This window comes from Podarcis filfolensis, assembly GCF_964270895.1.
Source record: "Podarcis filfolensis genome assembly, chromosome: 11".
Classification (NCBI taxonomy): domain Eukaryota; kingdom Metazoa; phylum Chordata; class Lepidosauria; order Squamata; family Lacertidae; genus Podarcis; species Podarcis filfolensis.
Genome location: NC_139613.1, coordinates 46,484,190 through 46,504,724, shown reverse-complemented (window position 1 = coordinate 46,504,724; position 20,535 = coordinate 46,484,190). Strand labels below are relative to the sequence as shown.

Sequence of the window (20,535 nt, the reverse complement as noted above, 5' to 3'; positions counted from 1 at the left end):
CTTGAGCTTCACACGACAGCAATCGATCCAGTACTCCCAAACTGTGTACCAGCTCCTTCAGAGGAAGTGTAATCCCATCCATCCAATCTAGGGAACCACCCATTAACAGTGCCTCAGTCTTGTCATGCTAAAATGACAGTCAATTTTGGAAGGCTTGCTTGAATGACGATATTATGCAAATCCAAAAGTGATTAACTTTGGATATATTAATAGTAGCCGAATTTCTGATTGTAGCCAACTGAAAGTAGGCTCAACCCCAACCATATCAAAGGGGCTTAATAAAATCTGGGTGATTCTGAAAAGCATAATTCTAAGTATTGTAAATTCAAACATTGTTTAACCTCAGTGGATTTGACTAATCTCTACTTTAAGTGGTTTAGTACTGTGTATTTTTTTTCCTGTTTTTTGAGTTTTGTTCTACTGTTTTATTTGTGACTTTGTGTGCATTTTTATTTTATTTGCTAGACCACCTTTGTTATTAGGTGACCTAGAAATAATCTAGTGAAATAAAAAAATATGAGGAACAAGGAGGGCACACCAGGTTTGGGAAGGCTGATATAAACAATTATCAAAACACATTACGATAAAAGTTGAAGAAATTGATGCCAATACATGCATAACACTATCCTCAACATCACCCTGTTTATTTGGACAAATACATATTTCGTAAAACGTTCTAACTGCTTTGTTTGCATTAAAAAGATATTCACACAACTGTAGAATACCAGTTGCAGCCAATGATATGCTCATAACTATAAATGGTCACTAGAGGGCCTCGCTTTCCCATGTATAACACACAGTTACTATTCTGAGGCATTCTACAATCTATTCCCTTTGAGGCAGAAATTCCAAGTCTGTGAGAAAAGTAGATACATACTCATGACCTGTAACACAGAAGGCGGCATTTATAGTCTACATGAACTTATACTGCCCTAGTTCTAAAGGCTATAAAATGATTTAGGACTTAATTGCTTTGTGCAAACAGTAGTTAACTATTTTCAGGACCTTTGTTCTCACTTAAGGCAAATGCATGCAAAACTAAGCTGCCCTGTGCAATGTCATGGGTCTATAATATAGTTGATTTAACAACTTGTCTGCTCCCCACCTACAAGGGAAAGTGTCAAATCTTGCCCAGGCTGAGAGCCAAGGCATGGGAAATGAAATCTCCTTTTCCCTTAACATCTCTATATGTGACCTTTCCCATCATTTACTTTTAAGATGTGCCTGCACTTCAGGATTTTCCAGGTCTATTTTATAGGCTTTTAATTTCTCGTTGCTTACATCAACTTTGGCTTTGGTTGTCTAATTGTTTTCAGGAGCTTTTCCTCCTCTCTTAGGCTTACAGTCATCAAGTTCTGCTGGGGTAACTCATCTGTTTCTTGGAAAGCATACTAACCTTTTAAACAACTACTACTACTGAATTTCTATATGCCTGGAAAACATGATTGTTCCAGCCAAATGATGGGGATGTGGAGGTACAAATATGCATCAAAGAGCTGCAAAATAAAGCCACAAGCCAGGCTTATCTAGATGAAACAGCCTCAAAGTACTGGAAATCCTTAAGTTTGCAGGAGTACAAAAACAGCTCAGTGAGGACTGTGCCTACTCAGTGGGTGCAGAATACACTGCCTGTTGTAAAGAAGGTGGTCCTAAAAACATGGGGCAGGGAGAATGAAATATTCTGGAAGAGAGCATGGCTGACCGTAAACATGAATAGGAGCACTGCACACTGCAACATTTTATTGGTTTCACGTGCCCCTTCTGTCTCTGATATTCAATTTGATATTTCCCACACCATTAAATAGCAGGCAGCAAACATTCCACTCCTATTCCTATGCCTCTAAGGGCTGGTCCAGGCCAATTCCCAACAAGAAGGCAATATTTGTAGAGAGCAACAAAAACAGACAGCATAGCTCAGGCTGAAGGGGGAAGCAGACCCCAGATGCACTCTTGGTGGCAGCTACTGATGCTCTTTTACCAGGCTTGTTGTCAGTAGTAGCCAAGGGACCAACCTCCTGACATGAACTCCAAGAAATGCCCAACCAGGCTGAATCCTGTTGCCAGGCCTGCAACTGATTTTTTTAAAGCCCCCAAAAAAACCCAAAGGGGATTTCACGAAAAACTCCAAAGTATTTAGAATTTCACCTGAAATATATGTTGAGTTTCAAGGTGACTTCCTTTCCAGGTGAACAGAAGTTTAGATACCAATTGTAAACTATGGTAGCCAAATTGATTTAGAGCTAAGAAAGCCAGTCAACAGTTACTTATATTTTCCAAAGGACTCCAAGTGTGAATATGGAAATACTACAGAGACTATGATAACAGGGATAACACTGGGTTGTTAGTAAGCTTATTTGTCCATTTACAACAAATGAAGGACACACACGCATACAGAATACTAGAAGGTATTCCAAGAAAGAAAACAGAGAGAGAGAAAGATCTAGGAAGCAGAATTTTAAGAAAGGGCTATCCGGGGGGGACGGGACCCTGAGAGGATGAAGTGAGAGCAAAAAGAACAACATTTGGTCCTTTGTCATTTCCGACCCTGAGAGGATGAAGTGAGAGCAAAAAGAACAACATTTGGTCCTTTGTCATTTCCTCCTCCTCACATGCAGAGCCACACACCTACGAATCTCCTATTTCCCACGTTTCCTCCCACTTTATCTCATGTAATTACTAATGGGTGGTGGAAAGGTACGGTGACAGACAGACAGGAGCAGGTGACTCAAATCAGTTACCAATCAAACTGCCAAGAAAAGGTCGGATTGAGCTAACAAATGGATGTAAAGATTTGCCAACATCTCCATTGTAATAGAAAAAGCAGCTAACCCACCTACCCAACTCCCTCCCCTTCCCCACTCTTCTCAGCACTGACAAATGAATAAAAGGATAGTAGCTGTCAGGAAGGCATGCTTCCTAGTACTGTACATGCTTCACCACTTCAAGGAAAAGGGCTACAATGTGGGGAAGGAACGCAGAACATGTGCATTTCTCCAGCATCTCAAATGAACTCCACCTCCCTGCTCAGTCTCAGGGAGAATAAAGATGAAGGATTATAGCTCAGAGTAGCTGTTTTGCATGCAAAACATCCTGGGTTGAATGCTCTGCAACACTAGGTAGGGCTGGGAGAGATTCCTGCCTGAAACTCTGAGGAGTCACTGGCAGTCAATGTAGACAATATTGAGTTAGATGGACCAATGGCCTGACTCCTATGTTCCTTTCTTAGCCTTCAGTTAATCTCTAAACTGGATCAATGCTTCTATAAGATACAGTGAAATTGCCTGGGAGGAGGGAGCTACTTTCATTAGTGAAAGGAAAACTGGTGGCTTAGGCTGTGAGGCTTTGAATCAGGGTGTCTGAATGAAATCAAGGCAAGTTAACTCATGATTTGAATCAGCAAGAAGAAAGTATGAAGATGAAGTTTGCCACTGATTCTGCATCAAAACAATGGTGTAAATCTGACTTCTAAACCATGCTATTTTACAGTTAGTACTTTTACACTTTTCATTCTTACCACTAGACTTTGCATCCCTTTGCCACACAACATATGCATTGCAAAGGTTTTCTTTGTTTAGCCTAGAGACGGAATGCTTCTAAAATATTCTTATATAGTCTTTCTTATAATCAGCACTTGTTTAATACATTAATGGTGCAATCCCATGGGCATTTCTCCCTACTGCACTTAGGCAGTAAGTAACCTGGCACTCAATGAACTACCCTTTGCAGTTTGGGAGGGTTTTTTTCTAACTCCTCAGTGTTGGTGGGGTTTTTGGAACAATGTGAGAAGTTGATTTTTCCCCCCAGCTGGTTCCATTGATGTCTTCCAATCTAACTCTAGGACATAATCATAAACAATAGCCAAGGTTATGGAAGAACTATACCTGCCACTGACTCTGCTGGCATTACACCTATTTGCACAGGCATTAAAACAAATTGTTAGCATTAGTTTGTTGTTTTAAGGAGTCCTGCTGACTCCATAATGTATTTTTTATGATACCCTAACCATTAAGTTTATTTATTTGTTCTGCACAGCTCTTAGGTCATCTGTACTTTAAATGATTAGTAACCTGCCCTAAAATCTTGCTATAGGGCTGAATAAAAGTATATTAAATAAACAAATAAGGTGACGCAAAAGCTGTGGAACTGCACATGAACAATTTCCACATGTACACAATAGTTCACAGAGACTTGACATTACACAGTTCAAGAAGAAATGTTCTGTAGTCATTTGTACTTCCCACTACTGTTGACATCAACATGAGCAAGAGCCAGCATGAAGGAACTTCCCACATTCATCCCAGGTTTGTGCAAAGATAAAGCTAGCTGAGAGCTCATTTGTACTGAAAAGGGATGACTGCGATACCATATGTGATGCATGTAAGGATGTCATCAGTGACAGGATCTTTTCAGTCAGTGCAGCAATGCTTCTTTGCCTGCTCGTTCTGCACTGCATGGAAATTTTCCTAGGCAGGCGCAAAACTTTCACTTCAAATTGCAGCCAGAGGCACACTATTTTTGTGACAAGATTTTGCACAAAGTCTGATTATCATTCCCAGTTCTAGATAGGATATATTATTGGGCCATCCCTCAAAGAGTTTTCTTCTCTGAATGAGATGAACAAAGCAGTGTTTTCACTTTTATGATTTATTTTATTTGTCATGACTATTGTGTACCTGACACCATGCTTGTTCTGCAGCTTTACTGAGGCAGGTTTACACAGCTTTCATCAATGTATTTTAGGCTGTTGACCTCTACCAATATATTTATGTTCGCTTGTATATTATTATAGCCCATGTTTAAACAAATACACTGGATTATGTTGTTTTAACCTTAATATGCCTCTAGAAAATGCCCCTATGTCTCCCAGTTGTCTGGTACAAATACCAAACAACAGAAGTTTGACAAGCTCTTCCACCACTTTAGAAAATCTGCCATTTAGTTACAGGGTTAGTAAATCAGTATGATAAAAATTAGCTTTGTGCACAGATTGCATTCAGCAATGAAGTCAGGGAACACGCAAAAGTATGAATTTGAGAAATGCAAATGTACACAGGTTGAGCTATCAGTTAGCAAATAATTACCAATGACTAAACTTTCATAAATATCTGCTATAACTTAGTGGCAATAGTGCTTTAATTGTTTATGATGTTAGCACCTAAAAAAAAATAGTCTGCCCTCTATAATGGCATACCAATAGGTAGACTACTGCATATAATCATTGACATTAAAACAAAAATTTAGAAGTATTAGATAAAAGTACACCAAGATTTGAAAAACAAGCAGAAACAGAAGCAGGCAAAAGTGCTCCTCAATAAGGTAGTAAGTTTCTCATGTTAAAAAAGACCAATAGCAAAAGCCATTAGAATTCATTTGTAATGGTTTTCCAATTGTACTTTGCTCTTGAGAGCTCTTTTGTTTTTAAAATGCTCTGGAGCCTTTTTCTGCCTGCCTGCACTTTAGAACTCACCACATGTTCAACACTTTCTGGCAGCTAATACAAAGAAAATACAAAGGGGAAAGAGAATCAGAATGCTATCCATTGTAAAAGTGCTGCATTTTGCATATATAAAATAACACCGAAGTTATCAAGAACCGAAACGATATTTTACAGTACAACAAATGCACAAACTTTGCTTCTTTGCTATGCAATTTGCTTTGCAAAATTTTCAATGAGGGCATAATTATACCCTAAAAGTGTCCCATGCCCGCATGCAGAGGGGTTCTTTTAGGTGTCAATAAAGCCCTATTCCTTTTACTACTACCACATCACTGGCATATGAAGATCTTGAGTTATTTGGAGTTAAGAGAAAAGGGTACTTACATGGGTTTATGAAAAGATGCACCTACCTCCAATTTACTGTACTAATCAGGTGGAGGAGCGAAGAAATATGCTCTGTTGAGTCCCTAGAAAAGGGACCTAGAAAAGGGACTCAAGCTGCAGCCTTCCCTAGAGAATAGCTGCACTCATTTGTATTCTTTTGGGTAAGTAGTTTTGAGAGCTTTCTAAGTTAAAAAGTGACAAATACAAGCAGCGATTGGATGTGAAGCACTTCGGCTCAACACGCACGGTGATATGTACCTTGGGAGGCCTTGTGATTTGAAAAGCTGCGTCTAAAGCGCACCATGAATGCCCCTACTGGGTAGTACTATGACACTGCCCATTTTAAGCAACAGAAATCCCTCCCCTGTCAAGTATTTGTTCCCTCCAATCTGTCCTATCTTGAGAACCAGGTACTGAAGCCTAAAAGGCTCCTATGCCTTTGAGGTTTTGCATTGTGTGGAAATAACAAAACCTCAATTTTTAACAAGTTTAAATGCAAAACTATTGAAGCAGTTTGTGATTTGCTAGTTAAAGTCATGAACTAAAAATAGTGGAAATTACACTTGAGAAGACAGACTAACTCACATATACCACAGTATGTAATGGTAACATAGCGATTATTTTGTATAAGATAATACGTACTTTGTTTCGTCCATTACTTCCACTTCTGTAGGGGCTGTGATGGGTGCATTTGAACGTCCTGCAGTAGGATCATCTGTGTTGAGCTCTCCATTTGTTGAGCTTACAACCTGAAATTACAAGCATTTCCAAAAATCAGACACTTGTAAATGCCCATATTAGGTGTAATATTTGTTTCAAAGCATAAGGAGCTGAAATTAGTATATTAATGCGTTACTTCTAGGTTATAACTATTTTTCCATTCAAGCCTCGTGCATAGTTTTACTAAACTTTCTCCAACTGCTTGTAGAAAAAGCCATCTACAAAAAAATTGACTAGTTAAAGGATAAAAAAGTGAAGAACTACTATATTTAGCAATAAAGGATTTGCCGTAAATTGCAACAGCTACTATTAAAAAGAGAACTATATTGTAATATGTAAAGACAGATATTCACAAACAGCACATTTTCAGCTGTATGGTATAATCATGAATAACAGAGGATTACTATGAAGTATAGCTTTAACTTCAAGCATTGGCAACATTCAGTGGCGCCTCCTGTGGCAACTTGTAAATGCCAGCTGAAAACTTTTCTATTCTGCCAGGCCTATGCAGGCAATGGCTTCCTGCTCTTTTTCCTGAACTTTATTGTTTTTTAACTTGTTTTAAACTTTGTGTGTTTTTATGTATTCTTGTTTTTACTGTTGTAAACTACTCTGATATACTTTTGTGATATAGAAGTACAGAAATATTTTTATAAATAAAATAAAGTCTACAAAAGGGAGAATGAAGGCTTGTCCTATGAATGTCCTGTGAAAGGCCATTTTAATGAAGGTAAGGTAAAGGTAAAGGGACCCCTGACCATTAGGTCCAGTCGTGGCCGACTCTGGGGTTGCGGCTCTCATCTCGCTTTATTGGCCGAGGGAGCTGGCGTGCAGCTTCCAGGTCATGTGGCCAGCATGACTAAGCCGCTTCTGGCGAACCAGAGCAGCGCACCGAAATGCCATTTACCTTCCCACTGGAGCAATACCTACTTATCTACTTGCACTTTGACGTGCTTTTGAACTGCTAGGTTGGCAGGAGCTGGGACGGAGCAACGGGAGCTCACCCGTCGCGGGGATTCGAACTGCCAACCTTCTGATCGGCAAGTCCTAGGCTCTGTGGTTTAACCCACAGCACCACCCACATCCCCTTTTAATGAAGGTACATGCCCACAAAAACATAATGAATATGATACCAAACACTCTTCAAGCCTTTTCTGCTTCTGAGTATACTTTCACCTTAATAAACAAGCGGTGCAATTTCTACCAAAGGGTGGAATTAAACATCACACTATACCAACTTCCTATGTGTGCAAGAATTTCGCATGCCAGATGGAATCATCTCCTCTCTCCCTTTCTGTGTGCCATTCTCCCACCCTGCCATAGCCAATTTCTAGGGCACAGCAATGGGGAGAGCCCCACTGTGAAAACAGAAGTCCTTGCGCAGGGCTTCCACTGACAGGGAACGTTGTGTTAATCCCCATCCATAACATCCAAACATCTGCTTTGCTTGCTACATGCCTCATGGTACTACCAAAGATCTGGAAAAAACTTTGGGGGGTGTATTTCAAGAAATCAAATTAATATAAACCTGACTTGTTCCTTACAAAAACCACAAAGCATCAGCCAGTTTTCAGTCTTGCTGGCTACAGGGGTCTGTTTCACCAGCACATTCTGTTGAGGGAATGCTCTTCGTGAAGCAGTACCCAGCAGGACTGAACCTCACCACCCAGCTCATCATTAGACATCACCTAGTTGATGGATAGGGAAATGGCAGGTCCAAGATTGTTCTGTGGACCAGCCCTAAAGCAACAGCAAACTGGGAGCCTATAGTAAAGGTAAAGGGACCCCTGACCATTAGGTCCAGTCGCGGACGACTCTGGGGTTGCGGCGCTCATCTCGCTTTATTGGCCGAGGGAGCCGGCGTACAGCTTCTGGGTCACGTGGCCAGCATGACTAAACCGCTTCTGGCGAACCAGAGCAGTGCACGGAAACGCCGTTTACCTTCCCGCCAGAGCGGTACCTATTTATATCCTTGCACTTTGACGTGCTTTTGAACTGCTAGGTTGGCAGGAACAAGGACCGAGCAATGGGAGCTCACCCCGACGCGGGGATTCGAACCGCCGACCTTCTGATCGGCAAGTCCTAGGCTCTGTGGTTTAACCCACAGCGCCACCCGCGTCCCACAAGGAAAGAAAATACAAGAAAAGAAAAGCCTATAGGCATGTCTAAAATATTTAGAAAAAACCCCAAGTGAAATCTGCCTCTCACAATAAATAAGATGACTGGTTAATTTGCTGGGGGGGAGAGAGAACCATTTTTAAAAAGACCTTTTATAAGTGTTTCAAGTTACTGCAACACAAGAACTGTGAAAGAGACAATTCATCAGAGCTATTCAGCTGACATTTTCAGGAACTAAGGCAAACTTTTGTAAAACAGGAATGTAGGAGGCTAGCTAGTGAAACACTAACAATGAACGGTATGTTTCTTCCAGAAATCAAAGCAAGTGAGAAAAATGGACAGTCAGAAGAATTTTCTTTTTTTATGTCTCACATTGACAAGTCAAATAGTGTTAGACAACCAACAAATTTCTCTCCACAACTTGAATCATTCATTTGCTTTAATGGAAGCTAAATAGAATAAAACTGAAGACAGATTTCCCAAAGCACCTTAACCACATGTTTGAGACTTTCAAAAACCCTAATCACTACCAACAGATGCTTTGCTATTCTGTACTTACTAAAATGATAGGTAAATGAGATCAGTGAACTATTTTGAATGCATAAGGTCAAGGCTAAAGCTTTCCATTTTAAGATGCTTTCAGGTGCTTTATAACCGCCGAAGTTAATAATGTAGGCCAATATCTTCCAACACGATAAAACTATTTTTGAGGCAACAGTACATACGGTCCACCCATTTACAAAAGTGAACACAAAGAACATTTTGCCACACAAGGCTGACCTGCTAGTGATGACGGCAGGTCCTCAGGTCGTAGGAGAAGGGATGTGTTCTGTTTAGAAGTGTACATTTCCATGAAAGCAGCACTAGGTTCCCATTCATAGTTCAAAGAGACAACCTATCTCATTGCTCTGGTACTGGGACCTGACCCTCTCATGCCAACTCTTGTGTTTGTTTAGCACTAGTAGCAAGCAATACTGCTGTGCCAGTAAACAATGCTCTCTGCCCGATTCATCTGTGCTGCAAAGGAGATTATAAAGAATGGATTTGCTAACAGCCTCTTATGTAGGATCCTAAATGTTTGCATGTTGAACAAGCAAAAACACAGCACTATAAAAAAGTTACTGAAATCAAGTGGGATAGAACTGCATAGCTATGCTGGAATAGGCTATTTTTTAGCTGCAAATGGCACAAGCCTCTCCTGTGCTGAAGTTAAACCAGAAGCACATAGGTTGCATGCTATTGGAAAGTAAAGGTAAAGGTACCCCTGCCCGTCCGGGCCAGTCGTGACCAACTCTGGGGTTGCGTGCCTATCTCGCTTAAGAGGCCGAGGGCCAGCGCTGTCCGAAGACACTTCCGGGTCACGTGGCCAGCGTGACGAAGCTGCTCTGGCGAGCCTGCACCAGCGCAGCACACGGAAACGCCGTTTACCTTCCCGCTATAAAGCGGTACCTATTTATCTACTTGCACTTAAGGGTGCTTTCGAACTGCTAGGTGGGCAGGAGCTGGGACCGAATGACGGGAGCTCACCCTGCCGCGGGGATTCGAACCGCCGACCATACGATCAGCAAGTCCTAGGCGCTGAGGTTTTACCCACAGCGCCACCCGCGTCCCCTATTGGAAAGCAGCCAAGATTAAAGTTTCAGGTGTCACTACTGAATTAGTTTACTTAAAAGTTTTTCTTCCTTTACAGAAAACTTGTATTTGAGATCTCCCACAAGTTGCACATTTTTATTTCAATATTATGATTCATAATAGCTATTCACAACCTTAAACTCCAATTTTGGCTATGAACATTTTATTTGGAAACCCAACCCAACCACTCATTTCAGATGTTACATAACAAAAGATAAATACTCCAAGCTCAAACCTAAAATGGTTCAGTTTGTGTGAAGGTAAATTTATTTATTACCCAGGAACCCAAGAACACCCAAGAAGTTCGCAAGGTGAGCTTTTGCAAACATAAGCAGCAAGCCCAACAAAATGTTAAATTTATGGGCTTAATTCTTTGTATGATTTGTAGAAGGATCCTGTAGCAGTTTCTGGTAGTTGTAGTCAGGAATTGGAAACATCTAAGCCATTCAGGAACCTTCTTCAAACCTCACAGCAACAGAACAAGACTTAAAATATGTCAATAAGTCATATCCAAGGACACCTCCTTTTGTAATTTACTACCTAATTTGAGATGCCCCGAAAAATACAAACCATCATGATTCAACACGGAATAAGGAGTGAATGGGATATGTTTTTAATTATTTGCTAGATTTCTATTCCAGCTTGCCATAAAAAAATGTCCGTGGCAGCTAGAACTGAAAACGCAATAAGAACTTAAACCTAGACTTATTGCATTGCACCTACATATTTCAATGATTCTGATGTAGTCACATATCAGTCATGGCACTATGACTGGACTAATTTCTATAGACAACTGCTATATAAGACTCCAAGCATGTATGGGAAAACTCACCAATTCACTGCACAAGCACACAAAATCCTGACCAAACGAATATCTTGAAGAATAGTGCTTATAACACATTTATATTCCCAAATCATTTATAGGAAGATCTGCCACAAAATATTGCAGAAACTTCAAGATTAGCAACTTGCAATTTGTTCCTTTTCCATTAAAGCAGGTCATGGAGGTGTCAGACGACAGTGACAGTCATCTCATTCCCTATAATCACCATTACAACACTAGCTTAGTTCCCACCTTTGTCACTATGACTATAGCAGAGAACCACTTAACAGACTCTACTGAACAAAAGCAATGAGATCTCTATATAAATGCTAAGTCAAAATGATTCATTTGTACTACTGTGAGGAGTGAGAATGCTCTCACCAAAATTAACAGCAAAAATAAATGGTGGCATTTGGTGTTTTACAATGTCCTTCATGAAGATCAGCAGTGCCTGACAGTTTACCAGTATCAGAAAAATACTCATGAGTGCACTTGTAAATTACAACAGACATCCCTTTTCTTTACACGGATGCTCAACTCAGGGGTTTTTTAAAAAACCAAACTTTCCTCTCAACAAGCCAGCTTTGGGATATTATTATTATAGTATTGGGTATGATAGTAGGTATTTTGGACTGATAGTTGCAATTTCCTCCTGGCAAGGGAAGTGGATCCATTTGAATGGGCAATCCTTAGAGACTGGTGGAAACTATTCCTTCTGAGCTTCTTCTCTGGCGTTGTGCAGCCCAAGTGGCTCCTTGGTATTCTGAAGAGCTATGGGATTTGAAGCAAGCTGGATGACTAGAGTACAAGAGGTACAAGTCTCACCATGAAGCCAACCAAACGCCCATAATCATGCATACCATGTGGCAGTGCAAACAGCAAAGAAGTCACATTTCACAGCCTGCATTGCATCATCTAGTGGGCAGCAAGTTGAACTATCTTGCATGGTCTGGAGGTTACAGACACAATGGCTGCTGTTAACAGACCGGTGACCGTTTCAGTGACCAGAACTGACACTTTTACAAGCACCAAATAATGTTCATTTTGCACTTGCAAATAATAATTCACTTTGGAGCTCCCTGCCCATTGGCATTGGGAGGGTAAAGGTAAAGGTAAAGGGACCCCTGACCATTAGGTCCAGTTGTGACTGACTCTGGGGTTGCGGCGCTCATCTCGCTCTCTAGGCCGAGGGAGCCGGCGTTTGACTGCAGACAGCTTCCAGGTCATGTGGCCAGCATGACTAAGCCACTTCTGGCGAACCAGAGCAGTGCACGGAAATGCTGTTTACCTTCCCGCCGGAGCGGTACCTATTTATCTACTTTGACGTGCTTTCGAACTGCTAGGTTGGCAGGAGATTAGGAGGGTACCCACACTTTAATGTTTTCAGCAATTGCTGAAACCATTTTTGTTTAACTAAGTTTACCAAACATGTAAATGTAACAAATATTTTAATCTGTTGTTTTGTTTTATAATGTGTATTTTAAAAACTGCTCATTTTATACTGGGGAAAAAATCAGGCTCTCTAATTTTTAACATCTGCTTTTATCATTCATTTTAATGCATATTTTATATTTTATGCAAACTGCTTGGAGATTTTGATGATTAAATGACAAATAAATTTTCTTAAATAGTCTCTGCCTGCTATTGAGCTATTGAATCCCAGTTCTGTCTCAACAGCCATTAAAATCGCTCAGTATGGGAAAAGCATTTCGCTTCTATTGTTGTCTAGTACTTGAGACAACAGCATGCTTTAGCTAAACGTGACCATGGCTGGACAAAAAAATGTCAGGAAAGTACCTTCTTTCTGTATCAGTGATTTGTAATTATCACAGTGTCATTCACTAATAAAAAGGAAGACCCTCAATTATCCTTGTATAAGCATTAGTGAAACAAAGTACAAGTGTTGGTAGGATTATGGGAACAGCAAGATTAAGCAGTGGACCAATATGATTGCAATTAAAGAAGCAAGAGCTACTCAGGTCCTTATTTTAGATGGAGGAAAGGGAGAGCAGAATCTTAGAGCGCTTCCCATCTGCCACTCAATTTTCATGAGGAATTGGAAGCCCATTGAAAAGGGTCAGCGAATTTCAATGATTAGCTTTTATGCATACTCATTCTGTATTTACTGTGAGAAGATTGCTCAATTTTGTCATCAATACCACTAATACGAATTCAATTCCCCTGATATGATGGAGCGATAGATACACTTGCAACGAGAAAAAGCAAGCAGAGTATAGAATCACAAGCTACTTTTGAACACGCACGCCAATTCAGTGAGAGCCTTCCAAGTGGAAGATGTGAAGTAGGTACATGTGTTCAAACCTCAGCACTGAAATACCTTACATCCAGACCCTGAGATAACAAAGGTCACTCCTGCAGCACCCATTTACCACTTAAGAGTTCATTTGCTCTTGTGGCACTAACATATCAGTTACATGAGGAAATGGAAAATGCAGCAGCCAGGCATCCCATTTCCTGGCTGTTTAACAAGAATCACCACTAAAAGAACCAACAGCACTAATAATCTGTTTGGGGTGGAAGGACATCTGCACAAGCATATTAGATATATAATAGCCTACTATACCAAAACTTATTCTTGGTGGCATAAAGCTTCTTTACGTACATTCCAGTAGTACAATATTTTGCAGATATTCTACAGTCCAAATTCATTTGGCCCCAATGTTATTTCTATCACTACCACTGAGTGTCATTCCATCTGTCAACTCAGTCTACTATACCAAACACTCCCCCCCCCAAAAAAAAAATCCAGATGAGTATTTTTCTACAAGCATTTGTAGAAACGAAGTCAAATTTTGTGTGATCTTTTTCAGTATGGATATTATCACAAAAGGAGCGTAGTTACAAACTTGGTTATGAAGTAGAATTTTCAGCAGAAAACTACACACATGGCGCGTGTGTCCAAGGATATAAAGATGTGGAAATATTCATGCAAATAACAGAAAATACCTGTACCGAGCCACCATGTCTGTCAGCTGCTAGGTGAGCTCTCAAGTGGTGGGGATTGGCCTGATGGGGGTCCCAAGCTGCCCTGTGGTCTGTCGACTGCCAGTTATACAATGCATTAAGCATGCATGGAAGAGGAGGAATAAGAACCCAGAACATATTAAACACATCATGCGGCTAATCAGCTGTTTTCTACATTAAAATAAAAAAATCACAGGAACACAAGGGCATCTATGCACATGTAGCATTATGCATACATATGTATTTGAATACAGAAAGACACATGTTTAAAGTTTTTTTAATATATACAAAAAGTAAGTAATTGAAAATGTTCAACAAAAACTTCAAACATGAAACCCCATGCAGAATAGGAATACTTGGGGACATTTGGGGCAGGGTAAACTGTGCTTTCTAAAAAGCTCACTTGAATGAGTCATTCTTAAAAACAGAGATCTACAGTACTTCCATAGCATGCACACTCAATACAATACAGATTGTCATAGATACTTTGAATATTTGAAAGCTAAAATTTAAACCTGCCAAAACTGTTTAATCCAAAGTTTAAAGCAGAAGTTAACATGAGAAACTTAATGTGGTGGTGTTTACACTAATGTACCATTTAATTTTTCTATACAAAATGTAAGAATAAAATGAAATTATTTTGACAGATCCACATTTTTACTTGTGTGTCAAGTCTATTAAGTACACCGAGTCTTGAGCCAGGCTGCACAAACCTACTCATTTTATAGGCACAAGTTACTCTCAGTTTACTTTTATCCTTAGGCTTGGGAAAAAACTATCTGTCCTGCTGAGGGAAATCATAGAATAGATGTAACCAGGCCAGGCTGCTACCACTAGCTTTGGTTCAAAAAATACTGGCAACTTTGAGCTACAGTTAATATTTGATAGCATTCTTAATCAGCCCTTGTTGTAAAGATAATAATATAATTCAAATAAAAATGACAGCCACTTCAAGAAATACAAAATATGTGGGGACAAATTCAGTGTAAGGCTAAGCAGATTGCTCCACCAGAGCAAGCACTTCTGATTGCCTGACAGAACAATCTGCCCTCTCTTCCCCACATGCAGTGTTCCAAGATTTCTTTAGGGGGAGGTGGATGCCCCATTGAGTTAGCTAGCATGGGCTTCCCCTAGCAGGGTTTGTTAGCTGAATCCCACCCACGAACTCTAGAGAACTCCATGAACTATGGGCAAACACTGAACCAATTGTTTCAGGAACAGCTATAAAATTATACTATACACCTCAACACTGGATGCTTTTGGTCACGGCAGCAACTCCAATCTCAATTAGAATTTTTACCAACAAGCAGCAAGTATTATTCCTGAGCTAGAACCATTCCCCATCTGTATGTTTGACTTCTATAGAGCTCTTGCTAAGAAAAGATAGCTAGCAATGAGAGTACAGGGAAATCTAGACATTCCAAAACCTTTGCTCACACCTGAAGTTCAAGCTGTGTCTAAAGACTTCATAACATTTTTAACAAGAAGCTGCATTCTGGAGACTGGCAAGAAAGCAACCTTCAACAACAGTAAATGGATCAGGGACAGGTGAAAGGCAATGTGTGCCCTCCTTCCAGGCCCTCTAGGCAAAATTCTCCTCGCCCCTGGATTTAAAACATGGTTATCATTACACAGGTAAATAACAGTAACCACAGAGGACTAACCAGAGTTCCCTCTAAATCAAATTTTAAAACTGAGTTTGATGCTGGCTTCAAATCCTATTTTAATAGGAAGCCTTGTTAACCATAGCAATAGTTTAAGTCAGCGCTGATGTAATGATTAACCATGGTGAAAGCAGGTAAGAAAATTCAGTCTGAAAAAGAGGCTGGTGTGGAGGGATAATGATCCGATATGCACTATCTTTGAAGCAGCTCTTCAATATGCCTCCACTGATCCAGGAAGTCTCTCTCACACTTCCTTTTTCTCTCCCTCCCTCATGCTGACACATAAACCTAACTACATAATAAAGCACTGAACAGTACATACAGAATTACATACAGAGAGTATATTTATTTAAAGAATCAAAAGCCTTGTATGAATAAATACTGTACTAAGAAAACAACATCTGTTTTACTGGAAGCATGAACTAAAGCAAAACTATGACAGTACAAATGGCACACGTTGACAGACAGCATACCTGATTTTTCGACTGTTGCATCTTATCTCTGTGAGGATGTGCTTCTCTGTTGGAAGATATTGCAGGATCCGAATGGATTGAACCCACTGGAGTAGGCTACAAACAATACATTATGTTGAATACTGGCAATATAACATAGTAGGTTTCATTTATTTTGGAAAACTGACTGAAAGGGCATCTTAAGTTTCCATGATATTAAGTCAGCCCTGAAGCCTTTGATAAGAAAGAATTACTATCACACAGAGGTTTTGTAAGCTAATGATATTAATATATGTGAGTAAGAAGGCTAGTTACTTTGTGGACCCACCTGCAAGACTAACGTGGGGTTAAAGTATCCTTTTTTACCCTTTCAGGACACATATCCTTCCAAGCCAACTTACACAAGCAGCAGAAGTGCACACTTGGAGAAGAGGGGGGCACAACAAGCAACCTCAGCATATCTCAAGGTTCTACCCCATGGGGCAGCTGAGAAGTAGGGGGAAACGGACAGTCCAGCTGGAACAGAAAAAGCTCCTGATATATTTTTCTCTTCTCTGGAATAGTTCCCACAGGGCAATTAATGGAAGATGGCAAGGAGCAGGAGAAGGGGGGGCAGTTCAACTAGAGCAGGTTTTCAAAACATCAGATGTACACTTCCATTACACAGTTTAAACTTATTACCAGGAAGTAAAACAGATCATTTTACTGGAAGGCTAAATGCAGGCTTTCTTGATAGTTGTTTCAGTTAATGTCCTACATCAGAAAATGTAGCAAGTGTAGCAAGAGGCATCTAACAACTAACAAGTTACACTTGCCATTTAACCCTATCTGAATTTTGTGGATTTAACATATTGTGAACACTGTGGCTTATGAGAACAAACAAGTTGCCCTGATATGATTAAACATACGTGTTTTATAGGCTACCATACTGTCAAACTTAAAGAACGTGGATTTCAGAGCTAGTTTCTGTAAACAAGACCTCATTAGGCTCCTTTGATTAGACCAACCAAACATAACAGAGCGGTAGATATATACAAAGGAATGTGAAACAGGATATAGCTTTTGCAGCTCCTACTGCTAAAGTCCTGCTTACAGAGTAAATAGTGTCCTCTACACACTCAAAATGCAAGACAAATATAACCCAAGTATTCTTTTCAAAGAGAGAAAGGTCCTATGAAATATCTGCCTAGGGCTTCAGAAAAAAATTAAGGTAATAGAGGATACAATGGAGTCTCTTCTATGTATTTGCTATATTGCAGAAAAGTAACTTATATGCTAGCAGATATTCTGTTATGAGTTTCAGGGACATTAGAAGAGTACTTGTTAAACTGTACACTTACCAGCTGTTTACCAATCCAGTCATATTCATAATCAAACATATAGCCCTTCCGATCAAACAAGTCTGTAAAGAGCTTTCTTAAGTAGTCATAGTCTGGTTTTTCAAAAAAATCTAGTCTTCTCACGTAACGAAGATATGTAGCCATTTCCTCTACATGAATAAACAAATAATTTTAAACATCAGTAAAAACAGAGACCTGCTACTCTAATCCTTAATTTAGTTTTCAAATACAGAAAAGTATTTTTACAAACTGGAATTTAGAGCACAAAAGGGGACTAAATTTTGGCAATTGACTGAACAAAACACAATACACTATATGTGGGAGTTGCCTTTGAAAATGGCCCAGAAACCTCAGCTTGTCCCAAGTAAGTCAACAAGACTGTTGACCAAGACAGGAATACGTGATCATATTGTTCCAGTGGTTTGTCATTTTCACTACCTTTCAGTCTGTTTCCAGGCACAGTTCAAAGGGCTGGTATTAACTTTTCAGGGAGGTGCATTCCCAAAATACCCTATCAGATGTTTATTAAGGTTATCAGCTTTGGAGACACCACAAGTTTTGTAAGATGTTTCATAGCCAAATATTTTGCCAATTGTGAGTTCGTTCTCAATATGGGATATTGGACTCTTAGTGATGAAAGCCCTTTTGGCAGCTGCATAGTTGATTTCTGAGATCTCCCTCATGAATTCAGTACATGTCTACCAGCCACCAACTGCATGGTCAGCTTCATAAAATCTATTAGAAACAACAGTTCCTCTTACACAGTAGGCAAATGAAAAATGTGGGGGAGCACAAGAAACAATGAAACCTGTTTCCTCACCAATATGCTAAACATTAATTAAACCAAAATGGTGAAGGTAAGAGTCAAGAGAAAATATGCACGACTGACATCACAAATATGACCATGGTGTGGCAACTTAATTTAGTGAGCAACTTAAATTTGGCGATGTCAACTCTATACAGACAGTTCTTTTACAGAAGAAATGATTACCTGGAAAGTTCTCACACAGTACTTCTATGGGGGTTGCTCGCTTTGTGTCTCCAATTTTCTGATACCGTTCTTTCAGTGTATCTGCCTAAATTTGAAAAGATATTGAGTTGCTTCAGAAATATTTTATGAAACTATGACAATACTTGAGCAAACAAAATTCAAATAATTGGCACACTACCTTTAAGCCTTGCCATGGAAGACTGCCTCTTAAAAAATACATGAACATATGACCTAAAGCTTCCAAATCATCTCTTCTACTTTGCTCTGGAAAAGTAAAGTTAAAATGTTAAGACTCCAAGTTCTGAACTTATTCATAAGAAAGGAATGATACAAGATGCACAGCTACAAAAATATATTTGCTATGTTCTACAGCTTTTTCTCAAGTATAATTTTAGGTTAAAAAAAATCTTGGTAAGAAAACAAATTATTCTTTACTTATCAAGCCTTTAAAAGTGTGGAAATATGGAGTCTAAATTTAACTGCTACTTCTCTAATTAAATCATATATTTAAGTAAAAAAGAGCTGCTTGGAAAACGGACTGTGTTGTTGCCATGTTATAGCAACAAACAAGATATTGGAGGCTTAAACCTGCAAGAGTTGTGTTCTAGAAAGCCAAGACACACTATTCCAGCTCTCCATATTCCTGAATGCAAAAAATGAACTCTGCCTATTGATTTCAGAAACATGTGTTTCTCTTCCCCTCCACCCACCACCTTTTTTTCTTTTGGGGAAGTGTGGAGAGTTTCCAAAGGCTGCATGCAAAACTGCTCACAGCACCCTTTCAGGACCAGGGAGTGGGAGGAGAATAATAGCTTTTAAGTTCCCCCCAGTTTTATGGCTGTATTATGAAAGGTGCCCACAACACACTGTTCTCCCTTCTGAAAAAGCAGAGAACTTCATACATTGGCTTCTGAAAGCACTTGTGAAACTGCCATGATTCCAATCTTACACAAATTCTAGATTAAGTCAAAGAGAAAGCCCCATCTGCAGTTCTTAAAACACTTTTGAGTTGTTTGGATCCAGGAGGTTTATTCTCTTTCTACAAAAGAATAAAAAGCAAGCCACATCCTCCAGAGCACAACCTTTAAAACAGTGGTACACATTTAACCATATGAGAGGCTGCCTGTTCACTTGAAATCTTCCAAGGTCCTGCTATAGGTGTCCCTGCCCTCAGTTTAGGCAATTGACAAGTGGGGATAAGACACTTTTCTGTGGTAGCCCTTCATTTTTGGAACTCATTCCACAGAGCTCTATGAGGCACACTAATTATCCAGGGCTTTTACTTAACTGGATCTTTACTGCTGCTTCTTTTTATGTAGCACTGATAGTGGTTTGTTTATTTTGATTGTTTCATTTCTATTGTTATATTTACCGTATCTGTTTTGAATTTTGTAGCGTGAGCTATCTTGGACACAAAGTTACAAAACAGTTGCTATTAGCATTGAGTTGTATGATGAATCACAGCCATCATGGTTGGAATAGGAAAGAAAAAAAGAGATAACTCAAAATGAAAAGGTACAGATGGTATGGTCCAAAGGCCCATGTAGTACAGTATCTGTTCTCACAGTGGCCAATCAGAAGCCAATGGAGAGCCCACAAGCAAGAAACGAGCACAATGCACTCACTATGCACCCCAGCAACTAGTATTTAGAGACATACTGGACAAGCAGCCATCTATAGCCCATCTATGTGCTCCATCAATCCCCTTTAAAAGCCATCCAAATAGGTGGCTATCACTGCGTCTTATGTCAGTGAATTCCATAGTTTAACAATATGCACTGTGTGAAGAATTACTTTTTTTGCCTCTTCTGAATCTTCCACCATTCAAGTTCATTGGCTGACTCTGGTTTCTAATATGATGCAAGAAAGAAAAATAATATCTCTACTTCTCCACTCAATTTTACACATTTCTATAGGTAAAGGTAAAAAGGTAAGGGACCCCTGGATGGTTAAGTCCACCTTACTTGTATTTTATTTAAAATGAAAAGC

At 39.7% G+C, this 20,535-nt stretch overlaps 1 protein-coding gene across 9 annotated transcripts in view; it reads right to left on the bottom strand.

Moving 5' to 3' along the window:
* CSNK1G3 (casein kinase 1 gamma 3) overlaps positions 1 to 20,535 on the bottom strand; it is a 56,357-nt gene that overhangs the window by 4,262 nt on the left and 31,560 nt on the right. For 2 of the 9 annotated variants that reach the window (XM_083577021.1, XM_083577022.1), the window contains exons 8-14: positions 18,725 to 18,810; positions 18,547 to 18,631; positions 17,556 to 17,704; positions 16,237 to 16,332; positions 14,082 to 14,177; positions 6,464 to 6,570; positions 5,468 to 5,491 (exon numbers count right to left, since the gene is read on the bottom strand). In XM_083577021.1, coding sequence (XP_083433147.1) covers positions 5,468 to 5,491; positions 6,464 to 6,570; positions 14,082 to 14,177; positions 16,237 to 16,332; positions 17,556 to 17,704; positions 18,547 to 18,631; positions 18,725 to 18,810 — 643 coding nt within the window. The remainder of the gene's footprint in view (positions 1 to 5,467; positions 5,492 to 6,463; positions 6,571 to 14,081; positions 14,178 to 16,236; positions 16,333 to 17,555; positions 17,705 to 18,546; positions 18,632 to 18,724; positions 18,811 to 20,535) is intronic. The other 7 variants (XM_083577027.1, XM_083577028.1, XM_083577024.1 and 4 more) reach the window with 5 other exon arrangements.